This window comes from Perna viridis, chromosome 8 (assembly GCF_037379345.1).
Source record: "Perna viridis isolate PV_CMFRI_1.1 ecotype Kerala chromosome 8, ASM3737934v1, whole genome shotgun sequence".
Lineage (NCBI taxonomy): Eukaryota > Metazoa > Mollusca > Bivalvia > Mytilida > Mytilidae > Perna > Perna viridis.
In genome coordinates, this window is record NC_142452.1 from 45,691,263 (window position 1) to 45,710,016 (window position 18,754).

General features: G+C 33.9%; 3 protein-coding genes across 5 annotated transcripts; 2 read left to right on the forward strand and 1 right to left on the reverse strand.

The window, feature by feature from the left end:
- The first annotated feature begins 461 nt into the window (after window positions 1–461).
- On the forward strand, window positions 462–3,198 carry LOC148610713 (uncharacterized). Of its 3 annotated transcripts, XM_088595993.1 has the most exons (3): window positions 483–552; window positions 974–1,063; window positions 2,370–3,198. In XM_088595993.1, exon 3 carries the CDS (start codon window positions 2,418–2,420, stop codon window positions 3,189–3,191), a length of 774 nt encoding a protein of 257 aa, XP_088452119.1. In that variant the 5' UTR covers window positions 483–552; window positions 974–1,063; window positions 2,370–2,417; the 3' UTR covers window positions 3,192–3,198. The 3 variants fall into 3 exon arrangements, with proteins under 3 accessions (XP_088452117.1, XP_088452119.1, XP_088452118.1); XM_088595991.1 differs by lacking the exon at window positions 974–1,063 and having other exon boundaries at window positions 462–552; XM_088595992.1 differs by lacking the exon at window positions 974–1,063 and having other exon boundaries at window positions 511–552; window positions 2,359–3,198.
- A 7,795-nt stretch (window positions 3,199–10,993) lies between these two features.
- LOC148610714 (uncharacterized) lies at window positions 10,994–12,137 on the forward strand. The gene has a single exon (XM_088595995.1). The coding sequence runs from the start codon at window positions 11,135–11,137 to the stop codon at window positions 11,990–11,992; it is 858 nt and encodes a 285-aa protein (XP_088452121.1). The 5' UTR covers window positions 10,994–11,134; the 3' UTR covers window positions 11,993–12,137.
- Window positions 12,138–13,141: 1,004 nt separating this feature from the next.
- Window positions 13,142–16,722, reverse strand: LOC148610715 (cathepsin K-like). Its single transcript, XM_088595994.1, has 5 exons — window positions 16,400–16,722; window positions 15,066–15,240; window positions 14,606–14,811; window positions 13,814–14,045; window positions 13,142–13,269 (listed from the first exon to the last, which is right to left on the reverse strand). The coding sequence occupies exons 1-5, from the start codon at window positions 16,628–16,630 to the stop codon at window positions 13,178–13,180; spliced, it is 936 nt and encodes a 311-aa protein (XP_088452120.1). The 5' UTR covers window positions 16,631–16,722; the 3' UTR covers window positions 13,142–13,177.
- Between the last annotated feature and the right edge of the window lie 2,032 nt (window positions 16,723–18,754).

Genomic DNA, 18,754 nt, shown 5'->3' on the forward strand with positions numbered 1-18,754 from the left:
GTATAAAAACAACTTGGACTCATTAAATTGTATCTTAATTCTGAAACTATTTTGAGGGGCGGATCCAGATATTTTAAAAAAGGAAGGTAGATAAGTTTCAGACTATTATTTGTTCAATTTTCCCCAAAGTTTGCATGAAATTCACAATCTTTTCAACAAAAGTGGGTCCTGTGCTTTATTTCACGACTGCTTATTTTTTTTAACATACAAAGTCAGATACCACTCAGATTAGCCGCCAAACAAACATAGTATATTTTCCTCAGTACAAGTCGATATCATTGGTTTTTCATAAAATATCTTTTGCTTAACAGTCAAGGGGGTATTAAGTGTAACAATCTAAAAATAGTATCATGGTTCTTTCAAAAATATTCATTGTTTTCGTAGCGCCAAGTAAACAAATACTTAATGTCAATGAAAACTACACGATCAGTAACCTTATATCTAAAACACAATAATAAAATATTATGTATGATATACAAGCTTGTAATTGTTTTAACAAAAGGTCAAAATGAAATATTGCACAGTGGCATGATCTATTTTATACCACCAAAGGTAAGAAATATATTCCGTTCCTATAGTATTGTTTTATAACTTAGTTGTATGACATCTATTTTGATCAAAGAGCAAAGAAAACTTTAAGCCCTCGATGACAAAACTAGAGTGGACGTCGACTTTGTGTAAAATCAAGATTCCATGTAACAGTTTCTTTCCAAACAAAAGAGAACACACACATTCTCTCTACAGTACACCACCTACACAACGTGCTTTTTTATCGGACATAATGGAACGCAAATGTTATTATCAAAAACATAAGGTATTAATGGAACATTAAGTGATCTACAGCAATGCACGAATGAAAAATGCTGATCGCGAAATGTTAAAAACTCGTAAACAACATTTTGGATTTTGTTATAAAATTCGCTTAACCTGTATTTTATGTTACTTAACAACAATGCAAATTTCCATTTATCAGTTTTCAAGTTATCATCTGGAAACCGTCGGGGACGCACAGACGGACGGACGGACGCAACATTTCATAGGGCATGGCATCATATTCATCCTTGTAGGATAAGTAGATCGTACAAACATTACGACCAAATATATCAAAGAGCCATGCTTATATGATGACGGGCGTGTTGAATGTTTTAGATTTCTTTTTTTACTCTGATATTCTAATCAATATAGCCGATTATGTAAAATGCAATTCAAGTGAACGCTTTATATGTTTTGAGAGTAAATCAAAAGTGTATAGAATTTCTGCCTGTCTGTCCGTCAATTACACCTCAGAATCAAGATCTGTTACGTTCTTGTCCGTGCTTTTTAAGACGTGTAACATCAAAGTTCTACAGTCTCCATCTTGATATTTTAACCGAGTGTTTCTCTCCTTCTTTTAGACACCTACCATATTTATCCTAAGGGGAGGGCCTTGGATTTGATGTCGGATAAGGTTTGTTTTTGCCAGGCGAAAAAAATTTATATTTCATGAGCAACCAAAATCAATATTTTTGTTTGAAAATCTGTCTGATTAAGAAATGGGGAGTTTTTTTTCTTCTTTTTTTTCTGTAGTTTTGTATAGTATAATTTTTTTATTCAGAATTTGGAACATAGATTTTATATAAAAGATCCTCGACCCCTCCCCATTTTCCCCTCGCTAATAAAATAGTTGGTGCCTCATACTTTACCTGGTATTACATAACATTACAAAACTTCTATAAATGCCAATTAAACAATTATAGTAAATATACCCCCGAGGTTTACCTGATGCGCTCATATTTTTCTTTTGGTTTTGCTCTTACTTTTTGTGCTTTTTTCTGTTATGTGTGTGCGTGTGTGTGTGTGTGTGTGTGTTATTTGCTTAACCAAAACCTAAAAAAGCGAAATCACAGGAACTTTTGAGAATCTGCCAGATATTAATACTGTTAAACGAGTTTATAGCAAAATGTTGTTTATGTGGGAAATAGTGGCAGAAAATTTTCCTGGGATTGTATTTCAACTTTTTAGTGTAATTATGGTATGGACATTATTTCAAACGATTAATCATAATCATAAACGCCATATAGATTTTTTATAAATATAATACTTTTGGATTTTTATTAACGTTTTCTATTCCCATCTTAGCTGAAAAGCAAGCAAACGAGTCCTTTAAAAACCTCTTATGGGGGAGTATTCATTTAGACCATTTTCAATCCATTTCCGGGGCAATGTGTTTAAATGTAGCATCCAGAAGTTGCCATGTCAATGGGAATTTCACATCTGTTTGAAATAATGTAGAACTGTGACGTTTTATTCTAAAATTTGTCTACAAAAATATTTTACTCTAACATGACATGAAGAAATACAATGTACTAGATACGATAGAATCTTTTCAGGGCATTTATTGAATAGAATATAGAAACGGTACAGGTCGACACTAAATAATGGCTGACAACATAGCACCAACTGATCTTTTTGAAACATACAAAGTAAGAGACAATTTCAGAAGCCCAATAAAACTAGCCGACAGACCAGTATCATACGATCTTAATAGAAAAATAGCTGATCCATTTGCTCGAAAAATTGATCCATTTGAAGAGCAGAGAGGCAAGGAATATAAAGTATTTAAAGATCCACCACGGGAAAAACCTCGACCAAAATCTCCGAAACAGTCACCGAAGCCCACCAAGAAAGAAAATAACTCAAAATCTAAGACAAAGGTAAATGATAACACTTATGATCCCCTTAATTCAAAGAACATTAGGCAATACAAATCTGATGTTTATGACCCTTTCAGTGATGATGCTAGAAAGAACGATTTTCGTGCTTTCGACGATCCTGAAGATGTATCAGTCGTATCTCAAACTGAAACAGGAAAGAATCGCATGAATTTAACAACGCCGGAAGAACAAGAGTTAAAACCTCAACCTAAAGACTTTCGCCTTCCAGACGACAGATATGGAATACATTTGCCCCCAGTTGTAGCTCCCTATGGAGGAGAGGATAGAAAGAGAACACCTCCTCAAACTAAACCGATGAACTACAATAGGTCGGGAGTAAATTCAAGGGACAGCACTCACTGGAGAATAAATAAACCTTTGATTCTCCCGGTTGTTAAAAATGATATTGATTATCGACCGAAACCGTACATCTATGATCGGAATGTTAATTCAAAATATGGAGATTTTAATTTTAATTTCTACATGTTCTATTTATGAATTAAATTCATTCAGGTACTTATTTGTGTCGTTAAGTCGCACGTGGTTAAATGTTATTAAAACTTTATATTAACTTGACTTACTTGATTATAACAACTTGACCAGATTGTTATAACAACTTGACTCACTTGTTATAACTTGACTTACTTGATTATAACAACTTTATCAAATTTTTGTTACAACTTAACTTACTTCTTATAATACCTTAACCCACTTTTATTACTACTAAACTCAATTATTTTAACAAAAAGGCTAATTTGTTGCGATACTTAGTAATTAAAAAGTCAGTTAAGTTTACATTAACTAAAAATTACATACCAAAATCTGTATCTACCCGTATCAACCGCAGACTCCTATATCTCAACAAGGGCCACGGATCCACGAGTATGTAGATATAGGTCGAAGGTTGTTGATACGGCATGTGATATAGAATTTTTTATACATCATGTTAATTATATATAATTCATATGTTTCTGGAGTATGACGGACTCATCGAACGAATTTAACAAAAGACAGCGAAGTTCTGAAGGTGAGACCCCCAAACCCGAACGTAAACAAAGTAAAATGGCTACCTGTGAATTGTCCGATTTCAATGAATTAAAAGACTCAGTACTTTCTATTGCCAAAAGTGTTAAAGAAATAAAAGATGGACAAGATAGTATGAAAAAGATGGTTGAATCAAAAATTGACAAACTAAGAAAAGATGTCCTATCAACTATTGATGATAAAATAAAAGCTCTAAAAACTGACATAGACATTGATATGGCCCGTGAATCGTCACGCATGGACACCCTCGCTAAATCTTTAGAAACACTCACTACACGTATTGATACTATACAGGGTATTGTTGACAATGTACCGGTCGATGAACATGGATTAGGCAATAACGGTCAAGCGAATACACAAAATGCTCACGGCAATCCACGTAGGCCAGATCCACTGAATGACAATGAAATCACCGTTATAGTTAAAAATGTTCCATATTCTGACGATGAAGATATAACCGAAAAAGCAAATAACATTATAAATAGTATCGGTGAAGATATATCAAATAACGTGAAAATTGTAGCAGCAGCTAGACTACGAAAGCGATTTCGTGACAAACCGGCATTGATAAAAGTCAGTTTCGAAAACTCAGATCAAAAAGTACTCGTTCTCCGAAATAAATATAAACTCAAAGAAGTTGATGAATATAAACGGGTGTTTATCCAGGGCGCGAAATCACGCATGGAGAGACTTCTTGAAACAAATGCGAGAACAATATTGAAAGAATTACCACACGGAAATTCGTACAGAATAACGGGAAGCGGACGCATTCTTAAGAAAAATGAAAACGTACCGATGGAGGCAAACGATATTCAAAACGATTCGGAATAGGTACACGGCCGGTGCAACTGGACTATTAGCATAGCTCAGCTAAATGTTTGTGGTTGGACTGAAAATAACTCTTTATTACGAAAGCAGATTGTTAAAAATGTAGATGCCGATATATTCAGTATATGCGAAACGCACTTGAAAAATGATGATAAACTAGAGATAGAAAATTTGGGGACGAGATTCACAAAGTTTCTTTGCGCATATCCTGTCAATCATGTACTCTTATAACGACTGTGACGCTCATATTATATGCGGAGACTTGAATGCGCGCATTGGATCCTTAAGCGACGTTTCAGAGTTTGATTCTGTACCGGAAAGGTCGTGCATTGATAAAGCAATTAATCAACATGGACATGCCTTTATAGACTTTTTGAACGAATCTAAAACGTGCGTTCTAAATGGAAGATATGATAATTCAAAAAACAATTATACGTGCATATCGGGAAAAGGAAAGTCAGTTGTCGATTATATATGCGTTCCACATGAAGCTTTACAGACATTCATTTCGTTCGAGGTTCGCACCATACGATCGATAGTTGAAAAATACGACTTATTTGGATACCTAAATGACCGCTCGAAAGTCCCGGATCATTCTGTACTAGAAACTAAACTGAACACACAAATTAATGTCGATAGTATAAATAAAAAATCAGGAAGTGCTTTCAAAAAACGATATAAACTGAAGGTGATTCCGAACGATTTTTTCGCCTCTGATATATCGAAACAAGCAATACAAACACTTATAACACGTATTGAACGGACCCGTGAAACACAAAGCAACATAGATGGAATATATACGGATTTGTGCGATACTATCTTAAAGGAGATGGATGATACAATTCCTTGCTTTGCACCAAGTAACAAAACGAAAAAACGTTTCCGAAATCATAAACCATACTGGAATGAAGAACTATCGACTCTTTGGAAAGACATGCACTTTAAAGAGCGATCATTCTTAAAATGTACGGGAAATACAAATTCGAAACGATTAAAACGGCTCCAATTCCAAAGTGCACAAAAACTATTTGATCGTAGATTGAGATTTTATGAAAGACGGCACCGAAATGCGTTCTGTGAGGAACTTGAAACAATGACAACAAAAAACCCTAACGAATTCTGGGCTAAAATACGTAATATGGGACCACGAAAACAATCCGAAATACCCATGGAAGTTTATGACGATGAACGAAATATTCTTAATGACGAAAATGAAGTTTGCGAAAAATGGAAATCCGAATTTGAAAAAATGTACAACAACACTAATGCAAATCAGGATTTTGATAATGAATTTTATAGACAATCGCTACAGCATAAAAATCTACTAGAAAACAACATGTTAGATCCGTTATATCAATGTAACGAAGAATTAAATTCCAATATTACTATTGAAGAGGTCTCTGTAGTGATTAAAGCCACGAAAAATGGAAAAGCTACTGGTTTGGATAAAATACCATACGAAGTTCTTAAATCGCCGAACATCTTACCAATTCTACTATCTCTTTTTCAATGGATATTTGATACAAGTTTGATACCATCTTTATTGAGAAAGGCAATATTGTTTCCCATCCTGAAAGACATGTCCTCCGATAAGCGAGAACCATTGAATTTTAGAGGAGTGTGTCTACAGTCATGTATATCTAAACTGTTTAGCTCTTTTATGAACAATCGTCTAACTTCCTATTTAGAGGATAATGATTTACTTGCAGACGAGCAAAATGGATTCCGCCGACAAAGATCATGTGAGGACCATGTTTTTACACTGAACAGTATAATTCGAAATAACCAAAATATAATAGCAACTTTCGTAGACCTGAAGAAAGCGTTCGATTTCGTAGACCGTGATATGCTCCTTTATAAATTACTCTTAAAGAATATCGATGGTAAACTTTATAACTCTGTGAAAAGTATATATTCATTGACTTCAGCAAGCATACGAATAAACAATACTATGACAGACTGGTTCACGTGCTATTCAGGAGTTAAGCAAGGTGATAATTTGTCCCCGACTCTATTCTCGATATTCATAAATGACTTGGTTCAGGAAATAAATAACCTAGAGTTGGGTATCGATATCCATTCAAAAAAACTTTCACTGTTATTGTATGCCGACGACATAGTTATGTTTGCGACTAACGAGAATGACATGCAGCTTATGCTGAATACTCTTCACAACTGGTGTAAAAAGTGGCGAGTTCTCATTAACACGGACAAATCTAAAGTCGTTCATTTTCGATCGGGACGAAGACCAAGAACATCCTTCCAGTTTAAAATTGGTGATAATATGCTACAAATAACAGAACAATATAAGTATCTAGGCGTGATATTTCATGAAAAGAAAACATTCGAGTCAAATGCCGATAATCTTGCTAAGGCTGGAGGTCGTGCCCTCGGGGCCCTAATCTCAAAAGTGCACGGGCTAAAGGACTGTGGAGTTAGTACTTTTCAAAAACTGTTCTACTCATGTGTGGCTCCGATTATTGACTATAATGCTGCTATATGGGGATTTAAAGGTTTCAACTGTATTGACAATGTTCAAAATAAAGCAATCAGATACTTCTTAGGAGTACACAAGTTCGCACCTAAATCGGCAATAATCGGAGATATGGGTTGGTTACCATCACGACATAGACATTTTCAACATATGGTTAGATACTGGAATAGACTTATGAAAATGCCTGACGACAGATTATGTAAACAAGTGTCTCTGTGGGACTATAACAGATGTAACAATAACTGGTCCTCAGATTTAAAGTCTGTGATGAATGACATTGGACTCAATCATCAATTTAGTAATAAACTCGTATGTGATCTTAACACCGTAAATGACTCTCTTGTTGAAAAGTACGCACATGAGTGGTTTGATATGAATGAAAACTCACCAAAGTTGAGGACTTACAAAACGTTTAAATCGTTCTTCCAAATTGAACCATACGTCAAAATGAACTTATCGAAATCTGAGAGATCTATGATGGCACAGTTCAGATGTGGAATTCTCCCTTTGAGGATCGAAACAGGCCGCTATGTAGGTGAACCCAAACATCAAAGAATATGTCGTTTGTGTGACACTGACAATGTAATTGAAGATGAAATACACTTTTTGACCGAATGTTGTTTTTACAATGATATCAGAACTGAGCTTGTCAATAACATAAATGGACTTGATACTTTCAAAACCTTACCAAAATGTGAACAGTTAATTCAACTTGTGAAATATTTTCCCAGACAAACTTCAAATTTTATTTTAAAAGCTTATTGTAAGCGTAGACAGTTCATTTACTCAAAATGATTTTTTTTTCTGTTGTTTTACTTTGCTTGAAATTGTATATAGATAAAGCTAATTTAAGTGACTTATAGGTCCAGTGGGCCGGGTGTATCTTATTTCATGTTAAAATTATTGTTTGTTAGTTTGATTTTGTACACATGTCACTATAATAAATAATTACTTACTTACTTACTATATATATTGATTTAAAGTTAAGGTTTCACACATTATTGCTTCAAGGCCTTAAAATTTAGATGCGGCACACTATTCTCACCCTGAAAACTAAATTATATCCAAATCAGAGTATTTTAGTTCTGGCGGGAAAATCAGTAACCACGGAAAAACTCACTTTCACATGGTCTTTGAAATCCCAAATTTATAGATTCAGCATGTCGTTTTTACCCAGGAAACCAAATTTCATCCAAATCTGATCACTTTTAAATTTTGGTGGGAAAATTGGTTGCCATGGCAACGGGCAACATTATTTTTGATCAATTTTGTTTGGTATATCAAGCTGTCCATGGTACTAATTTCAAGTTCCTAGGCACATGAGATATTGCAGTCCTATATTTTGACTTTTCCTTATATGGCAGCTATTTTAACGTTTAAAGTCACAATTAATTCCCCTCGACTTTCCTTGACTTTTTCGTTGTAGTTCATTTTTTTAGTGTTTCTTCCTGATTTTTTATTTTGCTGTCCTGAACTTTATTGCTTAGGATTTGCTGCAGGAATGTAGGGCAAGGATCAAATTTACAGGATTTTTTTTCATTCGGTAATTTTATATGGAAGTTGTAATTTGGTTCTGTGGAAGGAGGGTCAAAATTTAGGACATATGGCGGTCACTTTTCATGTCTACGGGGTCTCCAAAGAATAGGTGCTAAAAATAAAAAAAATGATGGTGAATTTTTCTGGCAATCATATAGAAATCTGCTTTTATACATGTTTCCGTATTGGTGAAGTGTTATTGAGTTTGAAGCGGTGGAATTTTTTATATGTCAAAATGGGTCTGTTGAAATGCACTACGAAATTAATTGTGTTCTCGTACTTAATATTAAAGTACAACTAAAGATGGTACCGGATATGTGTGCAAATTTTCGTAAGAGTCGGTTATACGGTTTCTTAAAATTTCTCCGCGAAAAGTTCATTGATAGGAAAACGGAAGATGACGGAATAATAATAATAATAATAATAATAATAATAAACGGAGTAAAGACACTTCGTGGTCGGTGACTTAACTATAATACAATTAAGTTTGTTCCAAGTAGTGTTGTGATATAGGGTATGTGAGTAAGCAAGTTTTATTGAAATAAAGCCCAAACATTGATCTATCATCAATTAACAAAGAAACATATATACATACATAAACAAGTACAGGTACAATTAATACCAATGCCATAAAAAATATGTGTTGTAATATCCCTGAGGAATTGAGTTATCTATCGTGGACCATTTTAGCACTATTATAATAAACTCAAAATCATGCAATATAAATACAATGGTTAAATGTTTTGTTTATATTCTTGATTGACAGTATACATTCTGTTGATACCAGAGATTGTAACTTCAGAAACATCTAAATCCTGACTAGCCAATAAAAAAAATAATTTGACCTTCTTCAGACATTGAAGAAAATGAGGGAACTATAAAATATTTTCAAAGAGTTCATCCCGTTCTTTTACTAATTAAACACATTTCATTATAAAATGAAATTCATCTTCATGACATAACTGACACATCCTTTTTTCAACAGGTAAATTCACATAGCGACCCTTTTCAATGTTTATTCAATGAAGATTACAATTACTGCGCTATAGGTCTAGAGGTGGGATATAGGGTACGCGATATAGGTCTAGGGGAGTGATATAGTGTACGCGATATAGGTCTAGGGTGTGTTATAGAGTATGCGATATAGGCCCAGAAGCGTAATATAGGGTACTCGACATAAGGTGAACGATATAGGTAAACAGTCACTTATAATGCATTTACAAAAAATTGTATAATACGTGATATATAGTATAATAGGTTAAGTTTATCCATTTAATTTCTGCAGTAGAACGAACAATTAGAAAAAAAACCAACAACAACAACACGTGGAACAGTTTGTTTTTATTATTTTTTTCCCTTGTTCTGTTGTTTTTTACGTGTCAAAGTGTAAAATGTCGGTGATTTGTTGTTTTTCTCCGTTTATTATCATTATTTTTTTCCATCGTTTTCCGTCTTCCTATCAATTTCCGGAACTAGTCAGTTTCATTACCAATATCATAACATTCAGGATAAATTTCCTCCAAATCCGTTGAGAATACAAAAAATATAAATTATATATGTTGTTATTTCGATAAGCTGTACACGTTTCAACGAGTAACCTCTCTTCAGCAGCATTAAAATAAAATATATAGCCTCCGAATTCAAAAATTAATTGTACACCAGAAATACTTAAACCAAAACAATCGAAATATGAATCCAAATCAATCACTGAGAGATTCTACAATATGAAGCCTCAGTGTTTTAGATATTTTGAATACTTTTAATATTTTTAATACCGCAAAATTTTGATAAATATGTGAAATAAATTTGATATATTTCAGTGGCAGTCATGTGGCGCTTATAACTCAAGATTATTTAAGTCCCAAGGCAGATAACTCTCACAATATTAGCCGGCCTTAGTTCATTTTCGAACTAGTCCGAGATGCTCATTATTTACGATTGGTATTATTTGTATTTCAATATCATACGACATCATGGAGAATCTTAAATTCACCTAAAATATAAACACCCCGTGTGCTTAAAAAAATATTGAGTGCAAAATATAAAATAAATACCAATGGTATGAAGTGGCTTGTGTAAATAATGGCTGAAAAAGTATCTGTCCTGATCAAAACCTGAACAATAGTTCATATTGTTTATATACAATTATTCATACAGGATAATATTCCAGGTCTGTTGTTTTAAACCAAATCGCAAATCCATAAACGACAAATTCATTATTTTACGTCAATATCCTTTTGTTTAAACAATGAAATTTAATAGTCTTGTTTAAATGTTGTGTTTCCTTGATAGCAGATTCTTTTAGAGGAACTAATTTATTTTAATTTTAGTCATTAACATGTGATTTATAATATTATATTTGTTTTGTGAAGTGTTATATGGAACTTGATGTAATAACTCAAGTTATCCGAAAGATTTCAAATCTTAAGACAACTGAGTATGTAAAGATGTGAAAAACAAAAGGGTTGGAATTAATTGTGTATTTGCGAGACAGTAACATCTTGCGCATTTTCATGGCTTACGGATTTACAAGGTCAAAATGCAAAAACCGAGTGACCAAAGAAAAGGGCCAAGGATATCACAGTATGATCCTGGTCCCGAAAAACAGGTTTCTGAACATGTGGCTAGAAAAAATCCAGAATACGAGATATTCCAGTTTACTGGACATTTGAAAGTCACTACAAAGGTTCCTGAACTGGGTCACGTCCACGAATATGAGAAAGTCCGTGAAAGCAAATATCGTTCATACGACAAAGTGCGAGATTATGAATTAAAACCATACAAAGCGAACTTTATATCACGAGAGCAATATGAAGTGGTCAAAGAAGAAAAGGCAATCGAAAAGGAAAAGTTAACTAGTAAGAAAAAAACAAAATTAAAATACGGTGATACTACAAGAGATGATACACAACACCCAAAACAAAGAGTGCCATATCTGATTGGACCGGAAGCGCCATTGCATGAATATGAATATAAAGAGTATCAACTTCAGGTATACGACTTTGAAAAATTTGATTTTACTCGACACAGGGATTACATGGACATAAAAATTGAAAGTTACATGGACAGAAAGATTGATAATTTTCATCCTCCTCACGAGTATATATTTACAGATGATAACTTTTGTCCTTTCAAATATAGAGATGTTTTTGAAAAACAAGTTGAAAAAGAAATCACCGAGGAGGAACAAGCATTTCTGGATAATATGAAGTTTATGAAAATGTATAAACGTTCTAAATTTATACCGGTGGTAAACCCAAAATGGAGCAAAGATACTTTCAGTAAACAGTCTCCTCCGCCACAATATTCGTCACTTAGTGTAGCTTTACCAAAGCCAAAGAAAGGCGAAAACACAGTAACCTTTGAAAATCTGCCAGATATAAAAACTGTTAAATGATTTTGTAGCAGAATCTGTAGTTCATGTGCGAAATAACTGCGGTTAAAACCTAGGAATACGATTGATTTGTGTCTAAATCAGCAAACGTCGTCACACTGTCAAGCAACATGTTGCTCTTTGCATTGTCTGAGAAGGGATTTTCAAAATACGCCAAATGCAAATGGAAATCATGTTGACAAACATCTTTGATTTGTTTGTAAACATAAATTGTAGTTTTGCTGAAATTTTCAAAAAGTAACTTTTTTGTTTCCGATCCCTAACATATTCTGTTCACGATCAAACTGCAGTACTTTATAACTATAATCGATCCCTTCATGATCATTTCTTTTACTTGACAGTATGATGGGGATTCTCACGGAACTAAAATAGAAATGGACCTAGTGCAACGACAGGACAAGCATCAAATCTGCACGACAAAACACGATGGATTCTTGTTACCTTTTGTACAATAAATGGAACGAAATGTTGAACTTTCAATAGTGCTGTCTTAAATTAACACAATATTGCACTACAAATTCGCTGTAAGAAATCAAGAACAACATACAAACAAACAAAAAAACAACAAACACGATTGAGTAATTTTGGCAAGTTCAAGAACCAGTGTTAAAAATTAAAACAAAACAAAGGAGAAATAAGTAGAAACAGGAAATGCATTCACTTATTTCATCAAAGATAAGTAGATAAAGTAGATACATTTTTAAGATCTAAAGTACATTTTGTAGAAGGTGCAGGTTATTAGAACGAAACTAAAGCAATCATTCTTATTTGTATTTTTGTTACATATATGATCGACATGTTTAAACATTTGTAGGATTTGTTATGGGACCAAACAGGAGATATTATGGAATAAACGCAAAATGTGCTTTTTTGTGGAGGCATCTCTACATCCCTTAGCTCTTACCTGTCAGGAACATACAAATGCGTCAGATTCTAACAATTACGATCGCAATGTCCACGTTAACTGTTATTCGTGAAAGTAGAACACTATCTCAACACAAATACAATGCTATAACTGACATAAAGCTGCTTACTGTAGTCGACCTCTTGGAAATTCGGTTCAAAAATTTATATTTTATTTAACATTGGACGTAGAAGATGAAAAGTACTTGAAATTACCAACTGAATCTGCATAGTTTAGTAAAAAGAATATGTTTTCAGTAGATTTTATTTTCATATTTTTCATTTTCAGACAGGGTAACTGGCTTCTGACGCTATACCGCACTGGTTGTTCTTATTTCTGCTCATTAGAATATACCCTTGCATTCCCCACTCAGTCCCTAAAATAAAATTAACCGGATAATCATTCGAGATTAATGCAAACAATAATATCCAATCTCATATTATTTTCCACCAATTTGGAAAACTACAATTACATTTTGTACAGTAAATATATTAACTTTCGCAATTTTGCAGTTGACAAATAAGCTCGAAATATAGTAAACACTTGTGAAACGCTTATCATTCTTTTAAATCGCAAAAACGGATACCTGCGAATATGGTCACTTAAAAAAATTCGTGGAAATTGATAAGCAAACGCAAAAATCATTCGTTTAGAGTAATCAATGGTACTGTGCTCCAAAGATGTTTTTTTTTAAATTGTAGGGCTTGACCAAAATATATTTTTAAATGTTACCCATCACCTCAGGGATTCAAGTTTCCTTTCGAACCATCTATGATAAGCACATACAATGTAGCGTGTTTTAATGATATAAATTAGAGAACCAGGGTCAAATAAATGAATGTAGGTCGTTATAGATATCAGTGAATGACAATTCTTCTAATAAGGACCATCAGCGAGAAGAAGTAGAAAATATTACTTACCCCAGCTGTTTTTTACGATCCAAAAGTCGCTTCCGTCTTGCGATCCGTACCCAACAATTTGAACTGCGTGGTTCAGCTGGTTGGCACTACATTCTGGGTCGTCATAGATACCAGACTGGTACATTTGAAATGAGGGGCGACTAGCATCAATCAAAGCCATAACAGGAAAATGTAAAACAGCAATTTGTAGCTGGTCTTCATGTCCGCGTGGTACTGTTTTTGTCCCCTTAATCTAAAATAATATTACATGTTCAATCTGTACATATAATCTGTTGAGTTCCAAAAAACATGTACATTGAACGCCTTTATACATAACAATGCACATGTATATGTGAAATGTGTATTGTAAGGTAACTTTAAGAAAACGCACTGTTAGTTCTAAATAATTTAAGGGGTTGCTATTTCAACTTATATTTTTTCAGCATTCTACGACACCAGTTTTTTTTTCAGAACTGGGCATATTTCGCCTCTCTCTTTGTTTTGTAAGTGTATTTGTTGTTTGAATTTATCATTAGGACACGTACGTTCTATTTGTTTTCGCAGAGGTTTTAAGAAAAAAATATGGCCCTGATTTTTGTCAAACAAAAAAAATTGTTACCAACAGGAGTGAAAAAAATACTCTAGCCGAAACTTTACTCATTAGAAAAATCAATTTTCCTAATAAATATGGTTGCATCAAACATTTGAGTAGGGGCGGTGTGCAGACGACATATGAATTCCAATCTGTATGAAAATCCGAGGCCTTCAGAGGTCCTCATTCGCCTCTTTTAGTTTATTAACAGAAAAAACAACCTGAACGACAGGATTGCACGAAGAGTTTCTGCATGTTCCTGTCACTGAGGGATACGTTGCTTCTGAACACAATCCCCCGATTCTTTGGATGCAGTTGAATACAGGTGTAACTACCCCAGAGCTGTGGGTGCAGCAGTCAACTATTTCCTGTTCACTCATAAATACCATTCGACCAGTCTTGATGAAAGAATAACTCTCCATGCATTCTTAAAAAAAGAATATTGATAACTTAATTTAAATCCAAAAACAATCTATTTTACTAGTATAAAAGTTTTATTTAATTCATGTCAAGTTGCTGAATTCGGTCAAATCCTTATAATTCCAATCCCTAACTTTCTGAAATATATTAATAGTTTTCTTTCCTTGTAGGCTCTCATTCGGTTAAAATCAAACTAGAAAGGCCTTTTATTTCAGGAACATAAAAAAGTTGAAATGTAATATTCATTAGACAAGATCTTACCTGTCGCAGCCATTGCCAGCACACTCCCCATTTGTCCTTGATTTTTCACGGGAGAAATTACACCTTTTGCTCGCCAGTCGAAACTTGAGGGGAGATATGTCCAGTTGTGTTCGATTTCTTCTTCATTTGAATAATTTTTGTTGAAAATCGAAAGTAAAGGTCGGTCTAATTGGCCCTATGAAACACCAAATAATATTTATTGACATATTATTAGTACATATTAGCAAAAAGATGAATTAAAACTTTTATATGTCCTCGTACGAATCAACCAATATAAGATGCCCACCATACTTAAAATATAATTTCCCTCAAGTCTTCTCTATTGAATTGACCAGTATTTGATTTCGGCATCGCTGAAGTTTTCATTTGGTAGTTAATAGTTGAGGATTATAAAAGAGTTTTCTCTCCCTGGTTTGATAGGGGAAATAGTTAGTCCAATTACGCTGTCAAAGCGGAGGGATATTTTATATTATATTTCACCCATTGCCTGATTCTTACAGGGACAGACACTTCAACATATGATACAAACAATTACGAAACCATTGATTAATCAAAGACTGGGGTCTTCTAAGTCGCTAATCGTCAAATATTCACTGTCACTGATTTTGGCATACTTTAAACATCCGAAATGGTACAAATGCGATATGCTTTGATATCGGGGGACTTCCGCTAATATCTTGATTCCCTTGATATCATTGCGTACTCTTTCGTAACAGTTATGACCCGAATGGCTATATATAGATATCGGTGTCTTGATGATATATATATGAGCTCTATATAATCAGTCGTAACGAACGCCTTCGTTTGGAATCGGAAACTGGGTGAAAAAAAAAACACATAGACATGAGTATGATATGTTTGTAAAAAGGTACGTTGTAGCGATCTTTAGGTCGCTTATGATATTGACAGGGAACCAGTTTATGGAACAGATTAAGCAGCTGTCAATGAATATTCATAAATATCGGGGCGTGCTAATGACCTAATAGTCTTGTAACTAGCCTCAGTGCCTGAATCGGAAACTGGGTAATGTTCAAAGCTAACTGATCATTTCATGTAAACTTCCCGTTCTCATTAAAGCAAGAAACACGCGTACGTAGATGGTATTTAAGAGGTACTTATTTATCTCGTATGAAGCTGGAAATATGACGCTGTGACGGTGAACACTCGCGAAGATCTGCTGGATTATGTGGCGTATAACTACAAATTAATGCAAATCATTTGTGAATATTAAATACAGAAATTACGAGTGCATGAAGTCGCTAATTTTATTAGCGTCTTAAAAACAATCAATTAAACAACCACTGACTTACTAATACACGTTATGAAATACATACCAGGTCTGCATATCGGTTCATTTCTATCCTAAATTTTAAGTGAACATTATTATTATGTTCTTCCACAATGTTCAAATTCCTCTCCCAAGCGAGCCTATTTGAAGTTTCCTCCTGGATAGTACTGTAGTATTTGTTGTATCTGTTTTTCCATTGACCCCATTCCCGCAGTAATTTGTCGTCTGCAACACAATACAAAACGGAAACAAGAGTCAAAATAATCGAATTCCGCATTTTGGATCTTGGGAACTATATTAATCCCAGCAAACCTACCGGGATGAAAAATGTCAACTCGATATAGTTATTTTTATCTTGATATGTACGCATGTGATATCGCGAGTTATCAAAGTTCAGAGATAAATTAAGTCGTTTTAATGAGAAAACTTTTACTCAAATCCAGCTGCTTCTTTGTTGGATCACCGTTTTAGTTACATTTTGACAAAAATTGCTTGCAAAAGTTTGATAAAACATAACCAACTATAAACGAAAGCTGGTTTCAACATGCGGTATCATAATTTCGGCATACAATGTCGTATTTTGACATAGTATGTCGTAATTTTGACATAACTATATCGTAATTTCGACATACGATGTAAAATTATTAATAATATTATTAAAAATAGTATTTCCTCCAAAAGTAAATAATTATATGTAACCACATTTATATAACGAGAAAAGACGGTCAGTTTTACAAAGAAGGGAGTCTAGCCCAGGTCCCTAAATTTTCCTGAAGAAAATTGTAAAAAATATGCTTGGTATTATAATAACTACACAAGAAAAAAAAAACAAATTCGATTGTAGATTTATTGAATTAGATTGTTTTCTAGGTTTTTGTGCAAAACGTTCATAACCTTTGCTTTCCTGGGATCGATGAGTCTATTTCATTGGAAGTTGATATTTAACACGTAATCCAACTTCCACTAGTATTAGTGCAAAATGACAATTTTCACTCACATAGAAAACAAACGATTTCAATACACCCACTCTATATTTATTTGTTTGTCGTCATCACAGTGACCCTGGAAAAATAGCTTTTAAAATTGGAAAATATATGCATGTATCCAGAGTAATTTAATTCGGAAGCATGTACCTACAAAGAAGATTCCTGTGTCCCTGTACGACATATGGATTATTATTTGTCGGGCCAATCGGAACTACTCGGCCATTTCCGCCAAACTAAAAAATAACTTCGGGTGCAGACAGGAGAATTTCTTCTAGAAAAAATTGCCGGAATTGTAGTCATACGCGAATCAAAGTAGTTCTATCCACTAGGTGGCGCTAAAAATGTTAGTTGGATATCACTAGAAATAAAAAACAACAACTCTTCCGAGAATTTTTGCGCGAAGCGAGGAGCTAAGAAAAAAACAATAGAAAAAAAATCAACCAGTTTAACTAATATTTTAGAATTGGATAGGTCAAATTCCTGACAGATCAATCCGCCTAATGATTCCGAGGTTTTTCTTTTGTGTAACTAGAAAGGCTGAGGTGTTCCGATTATTTGTCGGGCATTAAACAGACACAATGTTCCATACCGTATCCAGTTTTGTGGGCGATATCCGTTTACGCCCGTTTTGTTTCCTACTGTGCCAACAACTTTCACACAAGCAGCTGAACTGATTTGCGCAAATTGTAATGAACTATTGTAAAATTTTGGATATTTAAAAGGAAAAATTGTTCGATCCCCCCTTTTCCTCCTTTAAGCAGACTGGGAACAGGCATAGAAACAAATGGAAGGAAACATTCAATAAATAATTTGATCTCTACATAAAAAAGAGCTATAGAAATATTCAAATCATTTTTATATCTTATTTCAAAGTCAATATCCATAAAAAGTAAAATTATATACGGACAAACCGAAACAATACATGTTAAATTAGAGGAATTGTTCTTTAAACTCATCACAAACACGTTTTCTCGGCGACTTAATTCACCATACGCATATATATGTACTTCTATAACAATGAAGTTGAAAAAGTTAGCACTTTCCGTTACTCATTGACACCTTTGCCTGTTTCAATGCAAACATTTGTGAAAAATGTTATATTGAATGACTTTGAGCGCTGAACTGATCTCCTGTTAACTTTTTTTAATGAAACCCACTAATGTATTTCCGCTGTACGTACAACAGTCGAATAAATAAAGACGTGACGCTACAAATCGATCTGACGAGCCTGCCCATGCGCAAATTTTAGGCATCTCTATATAAAACCCGTTGACATTTATACGCAGTTTGTACTACATATGCCCACACAGAGCGGGTAATAAGGTTTTGAATAAACTTACGTGTTGATTTTTATTTTGTTTCAATAACTTAATCAACATTTTTTAACATAAATCTTGTCTATACTTTTGTAAGCG